The sequence below is a fragment of the Garra rufa genome, chromosome 23, assembly GCF_049309525.1.
Source record: "Garra rufa chromosome 23, GarRuf1.0, whole genome shotgun sequence".
NCBI classification, from domain to species: Eukaryota; Metazoa; Chordata; class Actinopteri; order Cypriniformes; family Cyprinidae; genus Garra; species Garra rufa.
The window spans coordinates 34,942,381-34,964,135 of NC_133383.1; the positions used below are offsets into that span (position 1 = coordinate 34,942,381).

The window sequence follows — 21,755 nt, forward strand, 5'->3', positions numbered from 1 at the left end:
TAATACAAGTCTTTTTCTTGAAAAGATTTCTGTGGTGTGCAGCAGAATACTAAATCTAACCCAACACTATATACTTTCATAATGCTACGAAAAAAGTTTGTCTTGATTTTATTTTCACATCACCAAGCCAGTACCCAGGTTTAGGGCACTTCTATAGGTAATATACCCTTTTTCTTAGATATCATTCCAGCTAACATAAATATAATTCCAGTTGCAGTAATAAGAGCAAGTAAAGATAGATTTGAAAAGAAGCCTTATCATTGAGATGCATCTAGGAGCTCTTGATGGCAAACTTGACCTTCAGCCTACATGCCTGGCCAAAATGCCTCCTCAAAAGTGGCTGCCAGCAATGTTTCATTCAGGTCTGACTCCATCCTACTATAAAACACTCACTTCTCACAATCTAATCAATTCCTTATGGACAAACTCAAGTCCTAGTCCAAGTCCTAGTTTTTCTCATTGTATATTCTGTTTCAGAAATACGTCACTTTACAGAGGTAAAACTGGGTTATGGATGCATGTGTTGACTTTGAAGTTAAGAACTGTGAAGTGATTAATATTTAATTTTGTAGGAACATCGTCCAGTCCAGAAGGTTTAAGATCTCCCAGACAGAAACCTTCTTCTCAGAATTCTCAGTTTTACTTTCCCTCCTCTCTGTTTTATGATTACTAATGTTTTGTATTTTTTTTACCTGCAGGAACATGGGCCTTTAGCTGCCTCACTGGCTTATGTAAGCAGGACGATCTAGCACACAGACGCCCAAAACAGTCTACCACAAAGGTCTGACATTCCATTGGATGGAAAGTGTCTGAAGAAAATAAAAGGAGGGAGGAGTTGACAACAGATGAATCAGTCACAGAAGTACAGGGAAGCACACTGGACGCCATGAGGGAGGAGAGTGAAGGAATCTTACGCTTTCGCCTTTCTCTCTATGAACACTGACAAGTCCAATTAAAGCCTGCTTATGAACCCCAAGTCCTTGGGATATCGAATGCAAACACGCCCTTATACCAGGGCCTAAGTGGGTCTTCCACCATGTCATGGTAGCATTGTACGCCAAAACATCAACCCTTGAAAAAAATAAAAAACTGTAGACTTGGACAATGCATGTTGTCTAGCACCAATCTGAAACTGGTTTCCAGCAAAAGCTTCCTCTAGTATCAGCTCAACTGCATCACCATATTTTTTTTACATTGCATACATACTGTCCACTCTCCCACTTCCTGGGATTACCAGCTCAAGTCCAGGTGCAGTCAACCATGGGGTGCCGGCAGAGTTCGGAGGAGAAGGAGGCCGCCCGGCGCTCACGTCGCATCGATCGACACCTCCGTTCAGAAAGCCAGCGACAGCGGCGTGAGATCAAACTCCTGCTGCTTGGCACCAGCAACTCTGGCAAGAGCACCATCGTGAAGCAGATGAAGATCATTCACAGTGGAGGCTTTAACCTGGAGGCCTGCAAGGAATACAAGCCCCTCATCCTCTACAATGCCATTGACTCGCTCACCCGCATCATCCGTGCCCTCGCCACCTTGAAGATCGACTTCCACAACCCCGATCGGGCTTACGATGCGGTGCAACTCTTCGCCCTCACAGGGCCTGCTGAGAGCAAGGGTGAGATCACGCCAGAGCTCTTAGGGGTGATGAAACGCTTGTGGGCCGATCCAGGTGTCCAGGAGTGCTTTTGCCGCTCCAACGAGTACCACCTAGAGGACAATACAGCCTATTATCTAAACGACCTGGACCGCATTTCTGCACCAGAGTATATCCCAACCGTCGAGGACATTCTGCGCTCACGTGACATGACCACTGGCATTGTTGAGAACAAATTCACCTTCAAAGAGCTCACCTTCAAAATGGTGGACGTGGGCGGCCAGCGTTCAGAAAGGAAGAAGTGGATCCACTGTTTTGAGGGTGTGACTGCCATTATATTCTGTGTGGAGCTCAGTGGCTATGACCTCAAGCTTTATGAAGACAACCAGACGGTAAGGAGAGCCCAATTTTGACTTCAGGCCAACAGATAATGCAAACAGAAACACACAAACCCTGTGTTATCTGCACTATACTATGTACATCTCTACAGTAAATTCATCGTGCCTGTGGCACTCACAAACATGCTGCTTTTATCATCTTGCTTGCACATTTCCTGTAGCATGCAAGCTTTTAGTCACATTCAAGCTATTCAGAGACATAACAGTGCTCTGTTAAAAGACCAGCAAAGCTTGTTGTGTTTTAAACCTTGATATCCCCAGTAGATCTGGACTGAATTAATAATCAATAATATATTGGTCATCTAACTTTATCAGAAAGATCATGCTGGACAACAGCCAAGGGTAGGTGGTTTACCAGCTTAACCAGTGTAAACTGGTTTGTTGGTCTGAGAAGGTCTCCCAGCCTTTTGAAGCTTTTAGGGGCTTTTGCACTGTGTAGTTATAGGAACTAGCCAGCATGGTGGTTCCTAGAGAAGCAATTTCGCCCTTGGGGCGTTTTCCTGGTCGCATTCGCACCAGAAGCAGAAACTCTGAAGCAGCCAACAGTGAACGGAGAACTAGATTCTGTGGTGCGAACACGCCAAAAAGCCAAGTACTGCTCATTGCAGAGCCAAATGGCCTCCAGCTCCCCCTCTCACCTCTGTGTGTGCAAATGGGTGGAGTTATGTTTAGGGTTAGGGTGTGGTTAGGTGACTATCTCCACCAATTACCTCCAGCGAGGGGAAGCTGGAGCTCAAGCTACTCACATGTGGTTCTGCAGCAAGCACCCTCTCCAAAAAGCGGGTACATCTACCAACAGTTCTAGGAACTATGAAAAGGTTCCTCCACTGCGAAAGCCCCTAATGTGTTGACTGTTGGATCTTAGGCGGGTTTGGAGACCTTTTCAACAGTTTAGTTGGCATATCACCTGGTCTCCCAACTAAAAACCACCTTGACAGTGGTGCATTCCCTTAAAACAGGGATCTCCAACCTTGCTCCTAGAGATCTACCATCTTGCAGACTTCAGTTCCAGCTCTGCTTCAACACACCTGTTATTATCAGGTCACCCTGAACATCTTGATTAGCTAGTTCATGCGTGTTTGATTGGGGTTTGAGCTGAAATCTGCAGGATGGTAGATCTTCAGGAGTGGAGAGCCCTGCCTTAGAATAAGATAAAGCTGCCTATAATAACGATCATAGTATGATGCAACATTGCAAAATGTAACTAGTCATGACTGTTTCCCAAAACTGTAATAATTTTGTCACACATTAAAAATTCCAAACATACTAACAAGAAACAATGCATAGTTTAGCTGATCCTGATTAACGCTCATCGTCATAGTTGTAAACACGATGGCTTTCTTCTTCCATGAGGGAGTTTGGCGTCACAGCATCTTTGTTTCCAGACGGAACGTTAATTTCAACCAGTCCAATGAGGACTTCGAAACTCCAGAAGTGTTTCGAATTTTGTGTATGATAGGCATCAGATGTTTAGCCAATGGTCTGTGACATCTGAGGCGGAGACTAGTCGACATACAGTTTGATTTGAGGTCCTTTGCCAATTCCATTCCCTTTTTTCCACACTATGCTTTCCTGTCTAATCTGTACTGTTTATGAAGGCATATAAAGGCTGAAAATATAACTTTGCAGTCCTGTTTGCGGTTGTTTTTGGAACTATAGTTTTGCGAAAAACATTGAATCCCTGAACTATCTCATAATGACAGAACATGTGGCAATAGTTGGCTAACAATTTGTTTAGGAAATGCACCCCAGACTGGAGACCACAGTAAACTAGCTAAGACCAACAAATTAGCTAAGTTTTTTTTTTAAGCCTTATTAATAGCAAATGATATTTACAGAGTAAACCTGATTATATTTGCCTCCAACGTTAATTAAAGGTGTGTTTGTGTTAAGACTTGGAATTAACTTCTAAACTGCCATCTAACCGCATATGTTCCCTCTCCATGTGGTAAAGCTAATTGCTTATCAGTGAGTTCAAAGACTGCATACCTGTGCACGCTACACTAAACCTTTTCCCTCGACTCACAACAAGAACTTCCAAGTAGTGCATTAGGCTGGAATATCAATTAACGTTGGGGAGTTAAAAATAAACGTGTTCTGCGAGTCTTGGGGAGAGGAGGGGGGATGTACAAGAGTGATAATTGAGTTCACAGTGCAAGGTGTCAGGGTGTACCCGTGAGAATTATCAGATTTAGCGCTGGGGAAAATTGCTGATGTGATGGGGGTCAGAGAAAGTTTTGTGTGTCTTCTTAAAAGTTTGAAATAAAAAAGAAGTAACACGTCGAAGGGGAAGTGAGAAAAACTGAAGGAAGCAGTCAGTGTCTCACTGGGGGACTGGTAAAAGGAGAATATACTTGAGGGGGAAGACCTCCTTCAACATTTTTTTTTTTTTTTTGCAGATTTGCCATCTTATCTGTTTAAAAACCGTTTTAACACAAGTTCTTACAGTATTGCAAATAATTCATATATTAGCTTTGGGGTTTAGAATATATTACAGTTGAACTCAAAAGTTTACATACAACTTGCAGAATCTGCAAAATGTTAATTATCTTCCAAAATAAAAAGGGATCATACAAAATGTTATTGTTGTTTTTTATTTAGTACTGACCTGAATAAGATATTTCACGTAAAAGACGTTTACATATGGTCCACAAGAGAAAAAATAGTTGAATTTATAAAAAGGCCCTATTCAAGCATTTTTGTGTATTTGAACCCTTTGTAATGATGACTGTATGATTTTGAGATCCATCTTTGCACACTGAGGACAACTGAGGGACTCGTATGCAACTATTACAGAAGGTTCAAACACTCACTGATGCCCCAGAAGGAAAAACAATGCATTAAGAGCCGGGGGGTGAAAACTTTTGAACAGAACGAGGATGTGCACATTTTTCTTATTTTGCCTAAATATCTTTTTTTTTTCATTTCGTACTGCCCTTCAGATGCTACAGAGGATACTTGCATGTTTCCCAGAAGACAAAATAAGTTACATTTACCCTGATCTTCAAATTCAAGAAGTTTTCACTTGCTCTTAATGCATCTTTTTTCCTTTTGGAGCATCAGTAAGTGTTTGAACCTTCTGTAATAGTTGCATATCCCTCAGTTGTCCTCAGTGTGAAAAGATGGATCTCAAAATCATACAGTCATTGTTGGCAAGGGTAAAATACACAAAATTGTTGAAAAACCAAAGAATTTGTGAGACCTGAAGTATTTTAATGAAGAACAGCGGGCATTTTAACTGTTCTGGGCAAACACAGATTGGGATCATTCAGGTAACAACACAGCATTAAGTATCAAGCGTGTGTAAACTTTTGAAAAGGGTCATTTATATAATTAAATTCAACTATTATTTTCTCTTGTGAACTAAATGTAAGCGTCTTTTATGTGAAATATCTTATTCAGGTCAGTACTAAATAAAAAATAGCATGCTTTTTGCATAATCCCTCTTATTTTGGTGAAATAATTAACATTTTGCACTTTTGACTTCAACTGTACGTTATATTACGGAAGTAAAATAGCTTGCTAACATCATGTATTGTTGATTTTAAAAGATAGAGGGATTAAATATGATACATCAGCTTTTTTTTCCCTTGTTCACAAGAAGTTTTTTGCTCTCCCTGACCATCAAGGAAAGGCTCATGGAAAATCTGGGCAGCACAGGGCCTCACGAGTTTCGTAAACATACGCTAACAGCTAGATGAGCGTGTGTTTGAGCTCCAGGGTCTGGGGTGAGCCTCTGAATTAGATTACTCAATAAGCACTCATCTCTGAACTGGCCCACATGTGCTGCCGCTTGCGTGCTGCCAATCTGCTCTGGTTCTGCCAGCGCAGAGCAGAATTTCTAAAATGACACTCTGCACATTCACTCGCTCGCACGCATCGGATGAGGCAAAGGGGATCAGCGCGGTCACCGAATGATTGAGTCAGAGTGGCAGAGAAGGGTTTTAAGCAATGCTCCGTGGTCTTGAAAAAGTCTGTCTGAATGGACTGTCATCCACAGGGAGAGACACAAGCATTAGATGAGAACTAGTGAGGCGATGCTCTGAAGAATGCAGTTAATAGGAGGAAATCTTGGTGACTTGTGTGGTTAAATAGACAATGTTGACTAAGACGACAGGGTCGGGCAAGTGACACTAAAAGCTTTTGTGCTGCAATAATGTGTCTAGACTGCCACTACTTTATATAGGACTTTTGAACACAGTCATTATATAGGAAAACAGGACTCTATTAAAGTGAACAGCAGTTTTTGCAGCATATTAAACCATTATACAGCTACAGGCAGAAGCGTCATGCTTGCTCAAACAGATCTTTGAGCCAAGTGGGTTTTGAATGGAACAAATAAATGAGTCACAATTGCTAAACAGTCATGAAGTGAGGTCAGCTAGTTCATTTATTGTATTTTATCAAAATAATTTTAATTTTAGGCTTTAATGAGCATGCTAACAGTGTTATGTTTTGTTTTTTAAATTTATCCCCTTTAAAGCACCTCCCCTACAGCAATACAGGTTGCTCACAGAAGGGTGTCTTTGGCTGTTGTTTGCATCCCAAGTAGGTTTTTAAGTATCCCGTTGCATTGGGGTCAGTAAGTTTTAATACTTTCATTCAGCAAGGATGCATTGAATTGATTAAAAGTGACAGCAAAGACATTTATAACATTACAAAAGATTTCTGTTTCAAATACATGCTGTTCTTTTGAACTTCAAACAATCCAGAACAAAATGTATCACAGTTTCCACAAACGCAATCAGCCAAACAACTGTTTTCAACAGTTTGAGACTTCTTTCAAAAACAAAAAATCATCAATATAAACTTATTTATTAACTAAAATCAAATATTAATTTGAACCCAGGTTTCATTGCTCACTAAAACCTCTATTTAATTAAAAGAATAGGGAAAAAAGAGGTTCCAAGGCAAGTTTTTTCCAGGGCACAGCAAACACTGAATTATCTACTGTATCCAACAACACAGTATTATGTAAACTTTTGAACAGGGTCATTTTTATAAATTCAACTATTATTTTCTCTTGTGGACTATATGTAAACGTCTTTTATGTGAAATATCTTACTCAGGTCAGTCCTAAGTAAAATATAGCATGTATTTTGTATGATCCCTCTTATTTTGGTAAAATAATTAACATTTTGCAAATTCTGCAAGGTGTATGTAAACTTTTGACTTTAACTGTATGTTATATTAAGGAAGTAAAATAGCTTGTTAACGTCATGTACTGTTGATTTTAAAAGATAGAGGGATTAAATATGATACATCAGTTTTTTTCACTTGTTCACAAGAAAGCTTTTTGCTCTCTCATTTTGTATGATCCCTCTTATTTTGGTAAAATACAGTAATAACCATTTTTGCAGTTTCTGCAAGGTGTATGTACTTTTGACTTTAAACACTCAGCACCTTCCCCAGATAATGAATTATCTACTGTGTTTATCTATGTATGTCCAGCTGTCATGAGCTTTGCAAAAAGCAGTTTCACTCAGGCTTAAATGGAGTGATATTTCATAGAAGGAGGTTCACTAGAAATCCAGTAAACATTTCTGTTACAGTTTTAAAATCCCCAGTTTAAGGGCCAATTCTCTCTTTTAACTAGGACTTTTGCCTCAATAAATTAATTGCTGCTTATTTATACTTAGTAAGGTTGTTGTTAAGTTTAGGTATGGAGTATGATTAAGATATCCAAAATATAATCATGCGGAATAAGACATTAAAGGAATAGTTCACCCAAAAATGAAAATTCTGTCATTAATTTCTCATCCTTATGTCGTTTCAAACCTCTAAGACCTTCGTTCATCTTCAGAACACAAATTAAGATATTTTTGATGAAAAGGCTCAGGAAGGTAAGGACACTGGTAAAATACTCCATGTGACATCAGTGGTTCAATCGTAATGTTATGAAGCTATGAGAATACTTTTTGTGTGTTTTATTTGACTTTGTTCAACAATTTCTTCTCTTCTGTGTCAGTCTTTGTTGTCATTCACGAGAGTACATGGTGTGTACTGACACGGAAGAGAAGAAATAAGAAAAAGGTGAATAAAATGCACAAGTATTCTCGTAGCTTCATAATATCACACTGTAAAAATGACTATGAATGTAACAGTAAAAATCTGTAAAAATGTTTCAGCAAAAACCTGTTAAATGGTTAACGGTAAGCCCCTACTATATACGGTGTAATTTTACAGTAGTATACCGTATTCAGAAGTAGAAAAATAATGTAAAATTTACAGTGAATAACCGTAAATTGACATTCACAGAATTCCTGTGCATTACCTTTCAAATTTGATGTTTTTTTTAAAATAACTATGTTTCTTCTTAGTTTTTCTTATCAGTTTTGTACATTAGGGTTGTATATAACATCTAATGTTGCTAAATTAAAGTTTATTGCATTTTGTTAATTTCATGTGTGTCTGTGTGTATAACAATGTGCACCTTCTATATATGTTAGTATTTAAAATACTAACTTGTGATGGGCTTCTTTCATCATGGGACTTTTTCATCACCATCTGCTTTTGTTGGTTATCACTGTATTACAAAGGTACAAAATGAGATTTCAGTACTTCAATAGATTGGTATATTAACATTATATCGTTAATGAAATTACGGTATTTAATGTAAATTTAAGTTAAGACCGTAAAACCTAAAATGCTGCTACCATTTTTTTTTTTACAGTAAAATTCTGGCAGCCACAGCTGCTAGTTTGTATTTCTATACAGTGTACGGTTGAACCACTGATGTCAAATTGACTATTTTAACAGTCTCCTTACCACCTTTTTGAACCTTGAACGTGGTTGCTGTTGCTGTCTATGCAGGGTCAGAAAGCTCTTGAATTTCATCAAAAATATCTTAATTTGTGTTCTGAAGATGAACAAAGGTCTTTAACAAAGGTATTTGTGTCTTTCTTAACAAAGTTTAGAAAGACACAAGGGTGCGTAATTAAAGGTTGTATCAGCGATTTCTAGGCTGAAAAACAAAGTGTCAATTTCAGCTGACCTTTCATCACGATCCGCTCGCTGCCTGCCCCATAAATTGTCTGTGAAAAAACCACGTCTCTCTGGTCAGCCTAGGGTCCGAGATATGCCAAAAAAACAATCGGCGCTATCAACCTTTCCACAGATAAACAAACAGTGTTCCAACCAATCAGCGTCAGGGGTTTGGTGTTGTGGACTTTCCTACTGGTGCAGGGATGTGAGGGAGGCGGAGCGAAAGACCACAACACCAAACCCCTGACGCTGATTGGTTGGAACAATGTTTGTTTATGTGTGGAAAGGTTGGTAGTGCCGATTGTTTTTTTGGCATATCTCGGACCCTAGGCTGACCAGAGAGACGCGGTTTTTTCACAGACAATTTATGGGGCAGGCAGCGAGCGGATCGTGAAGAAAGGTCAGCTGAAATTGACACTTTATGTTTTAGGCTAGAAATCGCTGATACAACCTTTAATGACAGAATTTTATTTTTTAGTGAACAAACCCTTTAATATGTGCTTTATAAGTATGAATAATCAGCCATATGTTATTAATATGCATGCTAATAAGCAACGTCTTAGTAGGGAGAACAGGTTCTTAAACTAATGTTACCAGTCCCATCAATAATGATTTACACCACGTCTTTTTTTAATTATTTAAAACTCAACAGATTTGTATTAGAAACATCCTCTCCTCTGTAGCCCCACAGTCCATCATTAAGGGAAAGTGTATTCCCGCACATCTGGTACAAAAGCTTTCCAGTAATTCATTGCCACAAATGTAAGTTCCGAGTTACGATCCACAATCATCTAATTCTACTGGGGACTTGAAGCAACAGTTGTCAATTTTGAGGCACGGCGTGTTTTATCTTCTTTTCCCCCTTCAACATCCCTTTCCAGGTTCCTTTTTTTTTTTGACCCAACCCTCCCTTAAAAAAAAGGTTTCCATGGCAACTGTTGCCAAGCAACAGAGCAGTCAAACGCTCCTAATCCTGGGCTGTTGACAATGAGCTGTGACCGGGAGAGAGAGGGGGGTTGGGGGGGAGGGGTTTACGTGGTGCTCGGCAACCGGAGAAAGGATAGAAGTGCACTCGTGCAAGTGGCGGAGAACGTGTGCTTGCGCGTAGAAGGATAGCGCAAGGAACTGCATTGCGCAATAGTTGGTTGAAGCAATGCTGCTTTGGTGCCAGTTGGCTGGGAGGAGTTGGAGAGAGACTCAAGATCTGGGTCATCATGGGAGAGGGATGCTTGGGCAACATGGAAGGATATATTTGGCTTTGAGGAAGTTCACTGATGGAGGACTTCTGCTGTCTTCCTCTTTATGAGTGGCATCAGTTATTGAAGCACATTAGTTTATTCCATTTCTTTTTTATTGGTCCGATTTTTGACTAGACGGAAATGAAAATTTTAAATCAGGCAATCATTTATTCAAACTCATGTCGCTCCAAATCTGTGTATCTTGCTTTCCTCTGTTGAACACAAAAGAAGATATTCCGAAAGATGAAGAAGTGTTTTTTGTCCATATAATGAAAAACAAAGGGTTCTTTGATTCCCAACGTTATTCAGAATAGCTTCTAAGTTTCACAGAAGAAAGTAAGGCCCTGTTTAAACCTTGTATTAAAGGATTAGTTCACTCCAGAATAAAGATTTCCTGACAATTTACTCACCCCCATGTCAAGATGTTTAGGTTTTTCAGGAAAACATTCCAGGATTTTTCTCCATATAGTGGACTTTAATGGGGATCAGCGGGTTGACGGTCCAAATTGTAGTTTCAAACCAGCTTCAAAGGGCTCTACATGATCCCAACCAAGAATCAAGTCATAGACATGTATCGCATTTTTATTGTTTTTAGAAAAGGAACGATCGTTTCGCTAGATAGGGCCTTTATTCCTTGGCTGGAATTGTGTAGAGTCCTTTGAAGCTGCATTGAAACTGGAATTTGGACCTTCAACCCATTGATCCCCATGGAAGTCCACTATTTGGAGAAAAATCCTGGAATGTTTTCCTTAAAAACATCAATTTCTTTTTGAAATACACGTGTAAAAAGGGTCTGAAATCTTTGTAGCTTGCCTGCTTTCGGCCACTTCCAGAGCCGAAAACCAGTGCTCAGTAGTGACATTACATGTAATCTGGATTTTGTAATCAGATTCCAAAAGTTAAATGCTCATAATTAGACTATATTACATTTTAAAGTGCTTAACTACAGCAACTAAAGTTAACTACAGTAACTACATTTTATTGATTACATGACTACAAATTATTCACACAAAAGCAATAAATTATTCATAGTTTATTCCCCCTAATTCTTCCTTTCCATCTTTTAATTTTTCTTTTGTAATAGCCTGCGATTTCAGAAATTCTTTGAGTTTTGTTAACTTTCACAGCTATAATTACACAAAAAAATTGAGAGGCCACACAGAATTTGATCACTAGACTTATAAAATGTATTAATTTTAAGAATTGTTTCTCGACTCAATTGTTTCCTCAAGATTCCAACATTGCATCAACCACCGAGGAACACATTCTTTTTTTATTTGAATTATCACATACAATTTTTTAGTAAGTGTTATTATTTTGATTGTTGCTATTTTAAAATGATTTTTCTTTAATTGTAAGTTTTCATGCTTTTTGAATTAAACTAAAAAAAAAAAAAAAAAAAACGCTGCAGTTTCTTTACAAACCCCAGTTTAATGCACTTCATGTTGTTATTAACAGCGAACAGAATATATTTTATTTTTCATTGTATTTTAATGCCAATATGGTACATTTAAATCAATGTAATAACAGAGTTAAATCAAAAGTAATCTTAGGCTGATGATACATCTGGCAACTTTTTTTGAGCAATGTTGCTTGGGCACTTTCCCATTGAGAATGGGTTACAAATTTCTATCTGGATAATTTAGATCAGTCATGGTCCCTGTATTTCACCTGGCTGCCCATTGACGGCAACATTGTTTAAAAAGTTACCCAGCGTATCATCAGCATAAAAGTAATCAAAAAGTACACTCTTAAAAATAAAGGGGCTTCACGATGCCATAGAAGAACCTTTTTTGTCTAAATAGTTTCACAAAGAACCTTTAACATCTGAAGAACCTTTCTGTTTCACAAAAGGTTCTTTGTGGCGAAAGAAAGTTTTTCAGATTACAAAACGGTAAGAAAGATATAGTTCTTTAAAGAACCTTTGACTGAATGATTCCTTGTGCAACCAAAAATGGTTCTTTTATGGCATCGCTGTGAAGAACCTTTTAAAGCACCTTTATTTTTAAGAGTGTAAACTAATTACGTTACTAAGTACAATTTTTGTCAGATATTTTGGAATCAGTAATAGACTACAGTTGTTGTACAATCTCGAAAACGCATTTGACCAGATTGCGTACATAGTGCAGACACTCCTGTAGTTGAATGTGTTCGAACAGCCACTAATGACAGCCTACTCTTTGCCTACTTACCTATTTCTTAAACATCACAGGATATGTTGTTTAAGTGTGCTAGCCAGTTGGGATTTAAACTTTGCCGGCTGAAATCGTAAGTTTGGTTTGAAGACCAAAAAAAAGGTAAAAAGCTAGCATTCTGCGTAGTTTTTCAGCTATCAGAGCAGAAAAAGTTGCTGCTCTGTATCATTTCCGTTGTCTCCTTTTACGTTCATATGTAAATTGCGCAAACTTGTTTCACAATGTTAGAATGATAGATCAGAAAAAGCCTGTTCATGCACCTGACCATAGACTCTATCTGTAACGTAATCAGGAAAGTGATCGAAAGGGGACAAAAGAGATGGATTAAAACACCAGGTGTAAATAGGAATGTATCTCCATCATACTTGTGATCCGACTGACCAAAACATGTAAATGATGACATAATTTTTTAATATTTAAAAAAAAGAGATAGTTACCCAAAAATGAAAATCACCCCATGATTTACTCACTCTCAAGCCATCCTGGGTGTAGGGTACAACGGGGCTAAAGGGACACCCTAAGAAAAAAAAAAGTGCTTTTTACTGTGCATGATTGCAGAAAATATATACATTTGTATTAATTGATTTTGTGTAAAAATAAATCATACAAGTCTTATAAATGGCAAGAGGGGCCTTTTACCCCATACACGGGGTAAAAGGCTCACCGGCATGGGGTAAAAGGCACACAGTATTGATACAAATACTTAGCTAAAATAATGTTTTTTTTATTTAATTTGTTAATACTTGTCACTTCAGCAAAGTTTGTACTATTTTCTGCTTATTTTGAGAAATAAAATAATTATTTTTTGTTCAATAAATACACTATCATTAAAATGTTAAAATAAAACATATATTTTAAAATACAGAAAGAAAATCATTTTAAAATGTAAAGATTCTGAAAGCACTGGAAGGAGATCCCATAGTAATTGAATATAGATTTCATCTTAAACATCGTGATTATCTCTAAGATGGACACCCAACATAATATATGATTTTTACCATCTGAACTGAACAATGCCGTGTCAACAAATGCCAGCCTTCTATTAATGATCATGTTAATTATTGTGCCTTTTAGCCCCTTTTAGCAGGGGCACTTTTTACACCAAATACCATACTACTGAAAATCATTAAGAAGACGTTTGTCTTAAGATAACTTCAAGAATTTAAGCGTTTCTAATTTGCTACTTAAATCCACAAAATTTTTAAAAACATCAAATATTAGATTAAGTAAGCACAGAATCGGCTTTGCGCTGCTGCCCGCGATTGTGTCAAGCATCAGCCAAAATTGCACCTGTATCTTGAAAAGCAGATGTTTTGAAAAGTGCTACGGCACATTTTTCTGCCATCAAGTGGTTTAGAGGAAAATAATATCAAAGGTGCCTTTTACCCCAGAGCACCTTTAGCCCTGTCATACTCTATATGACTTTCTTCTTTGAGATAAATACAAATCGGAGTTTTATTAAAAATATCTTGGCTTTCCAAGCTTTATAATGGCAGTGAATAGGTGTTGAGATTTTCAAGTCCAATAAAGTGTGTCCGTCCATCATAAAAAGTGCTCCACACAGCTCTGAGGGGTTAATAAAGGCCTAAAGAAGTGAATCGATGCGTTTATGTTAAGAAAAATATCCATATCATGTTCATGAGAAGGTGGCATTCCAGTGTATGACGTAGGATGTAGACGAAGCGTAAGCTCAAGCGAGAATATGCGAGTCTCACAAGAACCAAGTTTTGTTTACAGCAGTCTCCTCTTGGCTTTTTCATTTAAAAGTCCTCATTTTGTACTTCTAATTAGTGGCAACATCCAGCAATCTGCTTAGCAACATCCAGCCATCCACAATACACCAGCATCATGGCAGGACAGACCTGGCATTTTCTTCTAAAAAATAAAAAAAAATCTTGTGCTAAATTTGTATTTTGATACATTATACTGCATTATACCGCAGCCATTGCCAGTAATTTTGAAGGATGCCAAGGGAGCTAGACAGACACTGACTCATGTGTTTCAATTACTGATAAACATGGATGTCAGTGAAGAAAATCCATAGCAACCCAGGCAGCTTAGGCTCCCTGCATTCAGTAAAGCTTTGACGCTAACCATATTAGCCATATTAGGTGAACTGACTCATATTAAAGCAATTGGGAACACATAAACTTATCAACCAGCTTTGTCATTGAGACAAACAATAGCTTGACAGTCAGCTCTATGCTTCCAACTTTCAATTATGATTACAGTGGGAGAGTATCGCTTTTAGACTTTTATTACTGCTATTAGTCATATTTTCAGCAGTTCCTCTGAGAATACTATGTTCAGACCTCAAAACACTTTTACCTTATACTACGGGGCCGTTGAATGCTTGATTCTGATTGGCTGACGAACGTTCTAATGGTGTGCATTATTTTCAGGGAAACGCACGGCGAACGTAGTTCTAAGCACTTGACCGCAGTGCATGTCTATATCAAGCTTCGCCACACGATTTCAGTTATTTCAAAAGGTCCTTACAGCCCAAAACAGCAAAATAACCAAAACCCACAACGACACTGGCCAAACAAATAAATACACTAAACAACGGGATAAAAACGACAGATTATTATGTGTTTTTGCCACAAAATTACGTTTTATTATGTACGTAAAGCACATACTCTATTTCTCCCACTCTCTCTCCCTCACAGACGCACACACATACAGTTAGCACACACGTTAGCATACGTGCTAATGTTGTTAGCGCTGATCTGATGATTAACAACTTAAAAACTGCATGACAGTTCTCACAAGCGAGGTAACAATGGCGTGGTCTTGAAGAAAATGAACTTAAAGTAGTAGTTCACTTTAAGAACAAAAATGTACAGATAATGTACTCACCCCCCCTTGTCATCCAAGATGTTCATGTCTTTCTTTCTTCAGTTGTAAAGAAATGATGTTTTTTGAGGAAAACATTTCAGGGTTTCAGAGTTTTATCTTCCAAAATGCAGTTTAAATGCAGCTTCAAAAGGCTCTAAATGGGTCTTATCTATTGAAACGGTTGGTTATTTTCTAAAAACATTTACAATTTAGATACTTTTTAATGTCTACATCTCTACTAGAGTACACACAGAGCTAGACAAACTGAATATCTCTCCCCCTTTCTCTTTCCATCTGCCTGTCAGTCTGTCTAAACTTCATTATTACCTGCATTAGTTTGCTATCAACACTCAAATGTCGTTGCTAGGTCTAAAATGACGTTTTGGAACTAGCAAGGAAGGCATTGGATGAGCTGCGTAGGAAATTAATTCTACTCATAGTAGCATTTTAAGGACAAAAACCAGACGAATGTCTTGAAATATATCATCTGATCGATGTCTTGAGGTGTGGTAACCATATAAGCAGAATGATTGACTTTGGTCCGTTGAATTCTATGAAAATAATGCAATTATAATGCAATTATTCCTTGATTTGTAAACTAATAAATTGTGACATTTGCATTGCATAACCAGCTGCACATATACGGCTTTTCTGATATAGTAAACTTGCTTGTGAGCACACCCGGTACAGCATTGCACAATATGTGCTTGCTTTTGTTAACAGGATTGGTTCGGTTTAGACTAGGCGTTACCTTATTTTCAAACATGATAGAGAATTAACTTTTAGTGCCACTCACCAAAATTTAATTTCCAACCTGCTGTGATAACCACAACAGCCAAAGTAATAAAACATTGATTGATTCTCGTTTATCTGTTGTGGATAATTCTAAATTTGCATTTAGCTCCCCTCACTGGACATTTCACCATAAATTTGTTGCAAAACATACAATAAGCAACGTAAATGTTGAGCAAGCTACGTTTTTTCTAATAAGCCTGGGTTGCAGTATAATAATTAAATATAAAGAAGGCATAACTAGGAGTGTTTCTACATTCTAATACAGATCATCTTTGTGTAATCTGCTTATCTTCCACAAAGGAAATGTGAGTAAGGTGGAATAAAGAGAATGAGAGACAACTGTGAGACACAAAGCGTGGCAATTACGAGCAGGTATGGTGAAATGTACTCTCTCTTGTTGCTGCTGGGCTATTAGAAGACTAGACAAGAGTCGTTTTCACTCAGCTTCAATGAAATGGATTTTCTAGAGCGAGACGTCTCAATCCAACAGTTCTTATTTACAGGAAACAAAGCATTAATACACTGTTGAACCTCCTTATTAATATTTAAGCCTAATGAAGGCTTGTGTCTGGAGTGCGCAGGGAGAGGCCGGGCGTCACGCTGTGCGGTGTGTCTCAGCGGGGCACCCCCTCCCGCTGGCTTCCTGCCTTCTTGTCTCTTTCTTTCTCTCTTTCTCTCTTCTCCTTCTATCTCTCCAAGACTTGGCTCTGGAGAATGCTGTAGTTGGAAACACCCTGAGCTTCAACAAAGCACTTCCACCCCGTCCCCTGGGCTGCCCGATTGCCTAATGGACACCTTGAGATCTGCCGGGACGTTTGGCTAATGGTGTGACCTGATTTCAGAAAGCCCAATTCAAGGCCATTGGAGGGCCTCTCTGTAGGAATATGAGTGCACACTTGAGCCTCAGAGAAAACCGCAGCTCCTCGCAATCTGACAGCTGGCTAGACGTTATGGATAAATGTTTATGTGCGTTTACAAGAGAGTTTTTTTTTTTTTTTTTAAATAATTAAATTTGTGCAAGACATGTTTCAAAGATTACATCTGGATGTCATGAAGGATTACTCATACTATAAGATATATCAGCCTATAATGTCACTTCTTGGTCTGCATGACCAAAGCAACATATAAAATGGCATATATTCCCCAATAACATGCTTTCGGTCCAATTATGCAACAATATTTCTTGGATTAATATGACATTCCTGTCGAATGGTTTGCTGGTTTATAGCTAAAATTCATAGGCCTCATAGAATGCTAGGGAGTTTGTGAAAAATTTGAAATAAATAAATTAAATAATTTATAATTTTGCTAAATGTATTTTGTAGAACTGTCAATGCCAACATAAGATGTTCACAAAATATGTTTAACACAGTAATTTCATTATGCGTTCATGTGACTGAAATCCAGACTAATTTTATTCACAGTAAAAGTTGATTTTATTAAAATTTGTGAAAAGTGCTATTTAAATGTATTAAAATTAGTGCTGTCAAACGATTAATCGTGATTAATCGCACTCAAAAAAAATTTGTTTACATAATATATGTGTGTGTTTAGAAAACTAAATCAAATAAATTTAATTCATTTCATTTTTAAATAGTTTGCTTTAGTTTGAGTACATATATATATATATATATATATATATATATATATATATATCAAAAAGATAATAGATGTATGTAAGAAAAAATATAAATAAATTAAAAGTTTATAGTGGAAAGAAAATACTGTCTTTTGCTTTAAAATTTCACATTTAATTCAGTTTTTTTTCTTACAATACAGAAATATGTTATTGTGAAAAGCGCTACAGAAATGTATTAAAATATGAATTAAATATAAGAAAACTAAAATAACTAACTTTTATTATTTATTTGAAAGAAGACAAAATAGAATTAATTAAAATTCATTTTATTTTTAAATAGTTTGCTTTGGCTTTAGTACATTTTTATATGTATAAAACGAAAATATGATAAAAGATAAGAGATATATGTAAAAAATGAAATTAAAACAAAGTTTATTGGAGTACATTCAGTTTTTAACATTAAGAATTTATTTTATTGCAAATGTATTGTAAAAAGAGCTATAGAAATGTATTAAAATATGAATTAAATATAGGAAAACTAAAAAAACTAACTATTATTGTTTTGAAAGAAGAATGGAATAAATTGAATTAATTTCATTTTTGAATAGTTTGCTTTGGCTTCAGTACAGTATATATATATATATATATATATATATATATATATATATATATATATATATATATAAAGTAAATTGTAAATAAATTAAAACAAAATGTATTGAAGTACATTTTCATCAATTTATATTTAATAATTATTTACTTTTGGAAATGTTGTCTGTATTATATTATGCCTAATTTCTTTTCTTATACACTGTAACAAAATATCTAACAAAATATTATTTAAATTCTACTATTTCACCTTTAATTCAGTGTGGTACATGCCATTTCTTTGTAAGTATTTGTTACATTTAGAAATTTCTGAATGAAAACTTTGAATGTAAACATTCAGTGTACTGTATGTATACATGAATGTATGTAGCTGTCCTTATGTTTTAGGAAAGAGATCCATTATAAGGGATATTATTAAGGATCCTTAAAATATAGTTTAAAAACCCTCTGGGTTTCAACCTTAAACTATAAACCTTTGCTCAATGGGAATGTTGCTCCAGGACCAACAAGAAAAAGGAGACTGAAATTCTGAAAGAGCCTCAGTGATGAGGTCTTTCCATTATTTTTATCACAGCAACTTTTTCTCTATCATAATTTTCACATAGTTCACTGATTTGTTTCATTTCTCTGTGAAACCCACTCTTACTCTCTCATAGATGATCTTGTGATTTGCTTAAAGCACGATGATGTTTTGTGTAACCTTTTAAACAGCGGCCCAGTCTTCATATCAGATTCCTCCCTCAGTCACAAGCTGCTCGTTCCAACCACGTGCCTGCAGCCATTGCTGTGGGAGGGAAGCACACACACCACTTACACGAAATGTGGTAAACTCTGCACACTATATTGGATAATCGATAACTGCTTAATGCTTATCATGTATACATCCTGTGATGCGCTTTCTTTAACTGTTGTCTCATAGTCTGACCTATGCAGCTAAAGTAGATAATGTAGTAAATTATGTTTGGTAAACACTATAACCATTGAAATAGTTGCAGAATGCACATTTTCAGGGATTAAAATGCATTACTTGGACCGATGATGCTATCGTAAAAGGCTCAGCTGATGTTGCCAGCAAAATGGTTCTGCACATTTCACGGGTGTTATTTACATCCTGTCCTCTGCCTTTGTTTTATGGGCATTACCCTGGCAAACACAGCAAGGTAATTGAACATGGGCAGGTGACTAATTGAATTAGATAGGGAACTCAGCGGGGCTAGAGAAATAGAGGTTAATAACCTCACTTGGCCATATGATGCTTGCTGAAATCGACAGGATTCTGTGAGCTGCTTTTGCTCTTAGGGATTTGGCTTTTAATCTTATTTTAGATTTTTTTTCTTGTTTAGAAGGTTATTATATCGTTTTTTTTTTTTTTTTTCACAGAAAGGGACAATTAGTTTCAGTGAGTGCTATTATGGCTTTATGTAGCTAAATATTGACTGATGATTGAGCCATACTCAGTGTTTACAGAAAGACTGTTCTCTGGTCAGCTAATCATCCTGCGGTGTAGATACGGTATATTAGGATATGTGTCAACATTCAAATGACAGTCTAAGTATTACGCCAAAACAATGATAGAATGAAAAAAAGGCTTCAAAACCCTGAAGAAAAATAAATAACGTTCAAAAGAGTATTTTTAATATAAAAGAAAATACTACCTGGCCTCATGACGAAAACGAACCAATAAGTACATATCACTGCAGTTTCCAACAGAAATAAACACTAGAGGCAGTAAAACAGCAAGCACTTGTAATCGTTTTTGTACAGAGTTCAATATGTTTCACTTTCCAGATGTAACAAGCTTGCTCGGTAGCTCAGCCGGCCAGGAACTGGACTTAGGATGTGGAATTTTTTGGGTACAACAAGCAAAAAACTAATGTAATTGTTAGAGTGGTCAAGGATCGTCAATCTCCACATAAAACTGATCGGGCAGACCAAACCGTAAGTGACAAAGACTTAAAACTTGGAGGGATGGTAGTACTCCCACTGTCTACAATGTCACCAAAGCTCAGCCCAGTCGGCCTGACGGGGGCGCTACAGCATTCAAAAGTACAAAATTGCTTATAACTCCTAAACTGTCAGTGGCAGGCTCAAATGTCTTATGCTGTTGGAATCCTTGGCTCACGCTGGACAAAATGCACACAGATTCATTTTTGGGTATTTTGCATTTTTGAAAAAACAATTTTGCAAACAAGTCCTAGGTTTTTTGCCCAATCAGAACCAAACCAGTGCAGGAAGATTCTCTGAAGAGTGAATGTCAATAATTATCAAAAAGGTAGGACTTTTGACTCTGCTTCGCAAAGGTATGCCAAAACGTGTGAAAGCGGCAGGGCCACTTTTACTAAAACGGCAGTAAATGTCACATGAAAAAAGTTGTGAAGCTTGGCCACTAGGTGGTGCTTTAAGAGGGGAAAAAAATAACAAAATTACCTTAACTACTCATCCGTTTGTCCTATCGATATGAAAATTGGTATGCACAGTTTTGGTCCAAAGTGCCACAAGTGGCTATAAGGAAATTTGCATATCTCTAAAAACATGGCCGCCATAGCACTTGTTAGCACAAGGTTAACAGAGGTTGATCGGATTAAAACTTGGTGGGCCTGTTTGACTCGTGGCCTTAAAGGTCTGTGAGAAATTTGAAAGAAATTGGCAACAGGGGGTACGACATTGCATTCTTCAAGGGGCATAAACGATTTTATGTTGTGCACATTTTCACACATACGCACAATATTCTTATCATACGATAGACTACCTCATTCCGAACAACTTTGCCTTTAGAACCACTGCTGTTAATCAAATCATTAGTTAAATGATTGAAAAAAGAAAAAAAAAATAGTAAACTAGTCCTAGGCATTTTGATCTGCAATCCAATTCTCTGGACTCTCTAGGTCAATAATTATCAAAAGAATGTTTAAATCTACTCTTTATAAGCTATAATGGGGTTGTTTAGAAAAGGGGCTTGTCCAAATTTATCCAAAAGCCTATAAAGCCAAAACGAAAACTCAAAACTTCACGAAACCCAGGGGATTCTAAACAAGTATGCAAAGTTTTAAGGATATATATATATATATATATACTACAAGTGCACATTAAGTGCAGTTTTTCCACAAGAGATGTAATTAATGATTCACTGATTGATGAATCCACCTGCAAAAGTAACAATTTTAATGTCATCTGAAGGAACGTTGCTAAATGTTTGCTTCCTGTCAAGAGTCTAACCCAGTGTCTCTATGAGCTTTTTGTCCCTCATGTTCCTCTTTCACTGCACGTCAACTATTTTTGGCCTGCTTTATGGCCTGCCGAGGGAGAATTGTAATTCTGTTGGCACACTTTTCCCTCAACAAGCCACACAATTTGAGGTATCACTCATGTAGCACAAACAGTGCGAGATGAGAATTTTAATACTTAGGTTTAGAGGCTTGTTCGAATTTAAACAGCAAGTTTGTGAGAGTTCAAGCACATTGTCTATCCCCTGTTGCCACAACAATGAAAGTCCCATCTTGTAGTGATTTGTTGTCCTCACACTGGGTC

The 21,755-nt window shown here is 37.1% G+C and overlaps 1 protein-coding gene across 2 annotated transcripts in view; it reads left to right on the forward strand.

The window, feature by feature from the left end:
- gnaz (guanine nucleotide binding protein (G protein), alpha z polypeptide) overlaps positions 1-21,755 on the forward strand; it is a 72,506-nt gene that overhangs the window by 45,971 nt on the left and 4,780 nt on the right. For both annotated transcript variants that reach the window (XM_073829047.1, XM_073829048.1), the window contains one exon: positions 699-1,983. In XM_073829047.1, coding sequence (XP_073685148.1) covers positions 1,261-1,983 — 723 coding nt within the window. In that variant the 5' untranslated portion in view covers positions 699-1,260. The remainder of the gene's footprint in view (positions 1-698; positions 1,984-21,755) is intronic.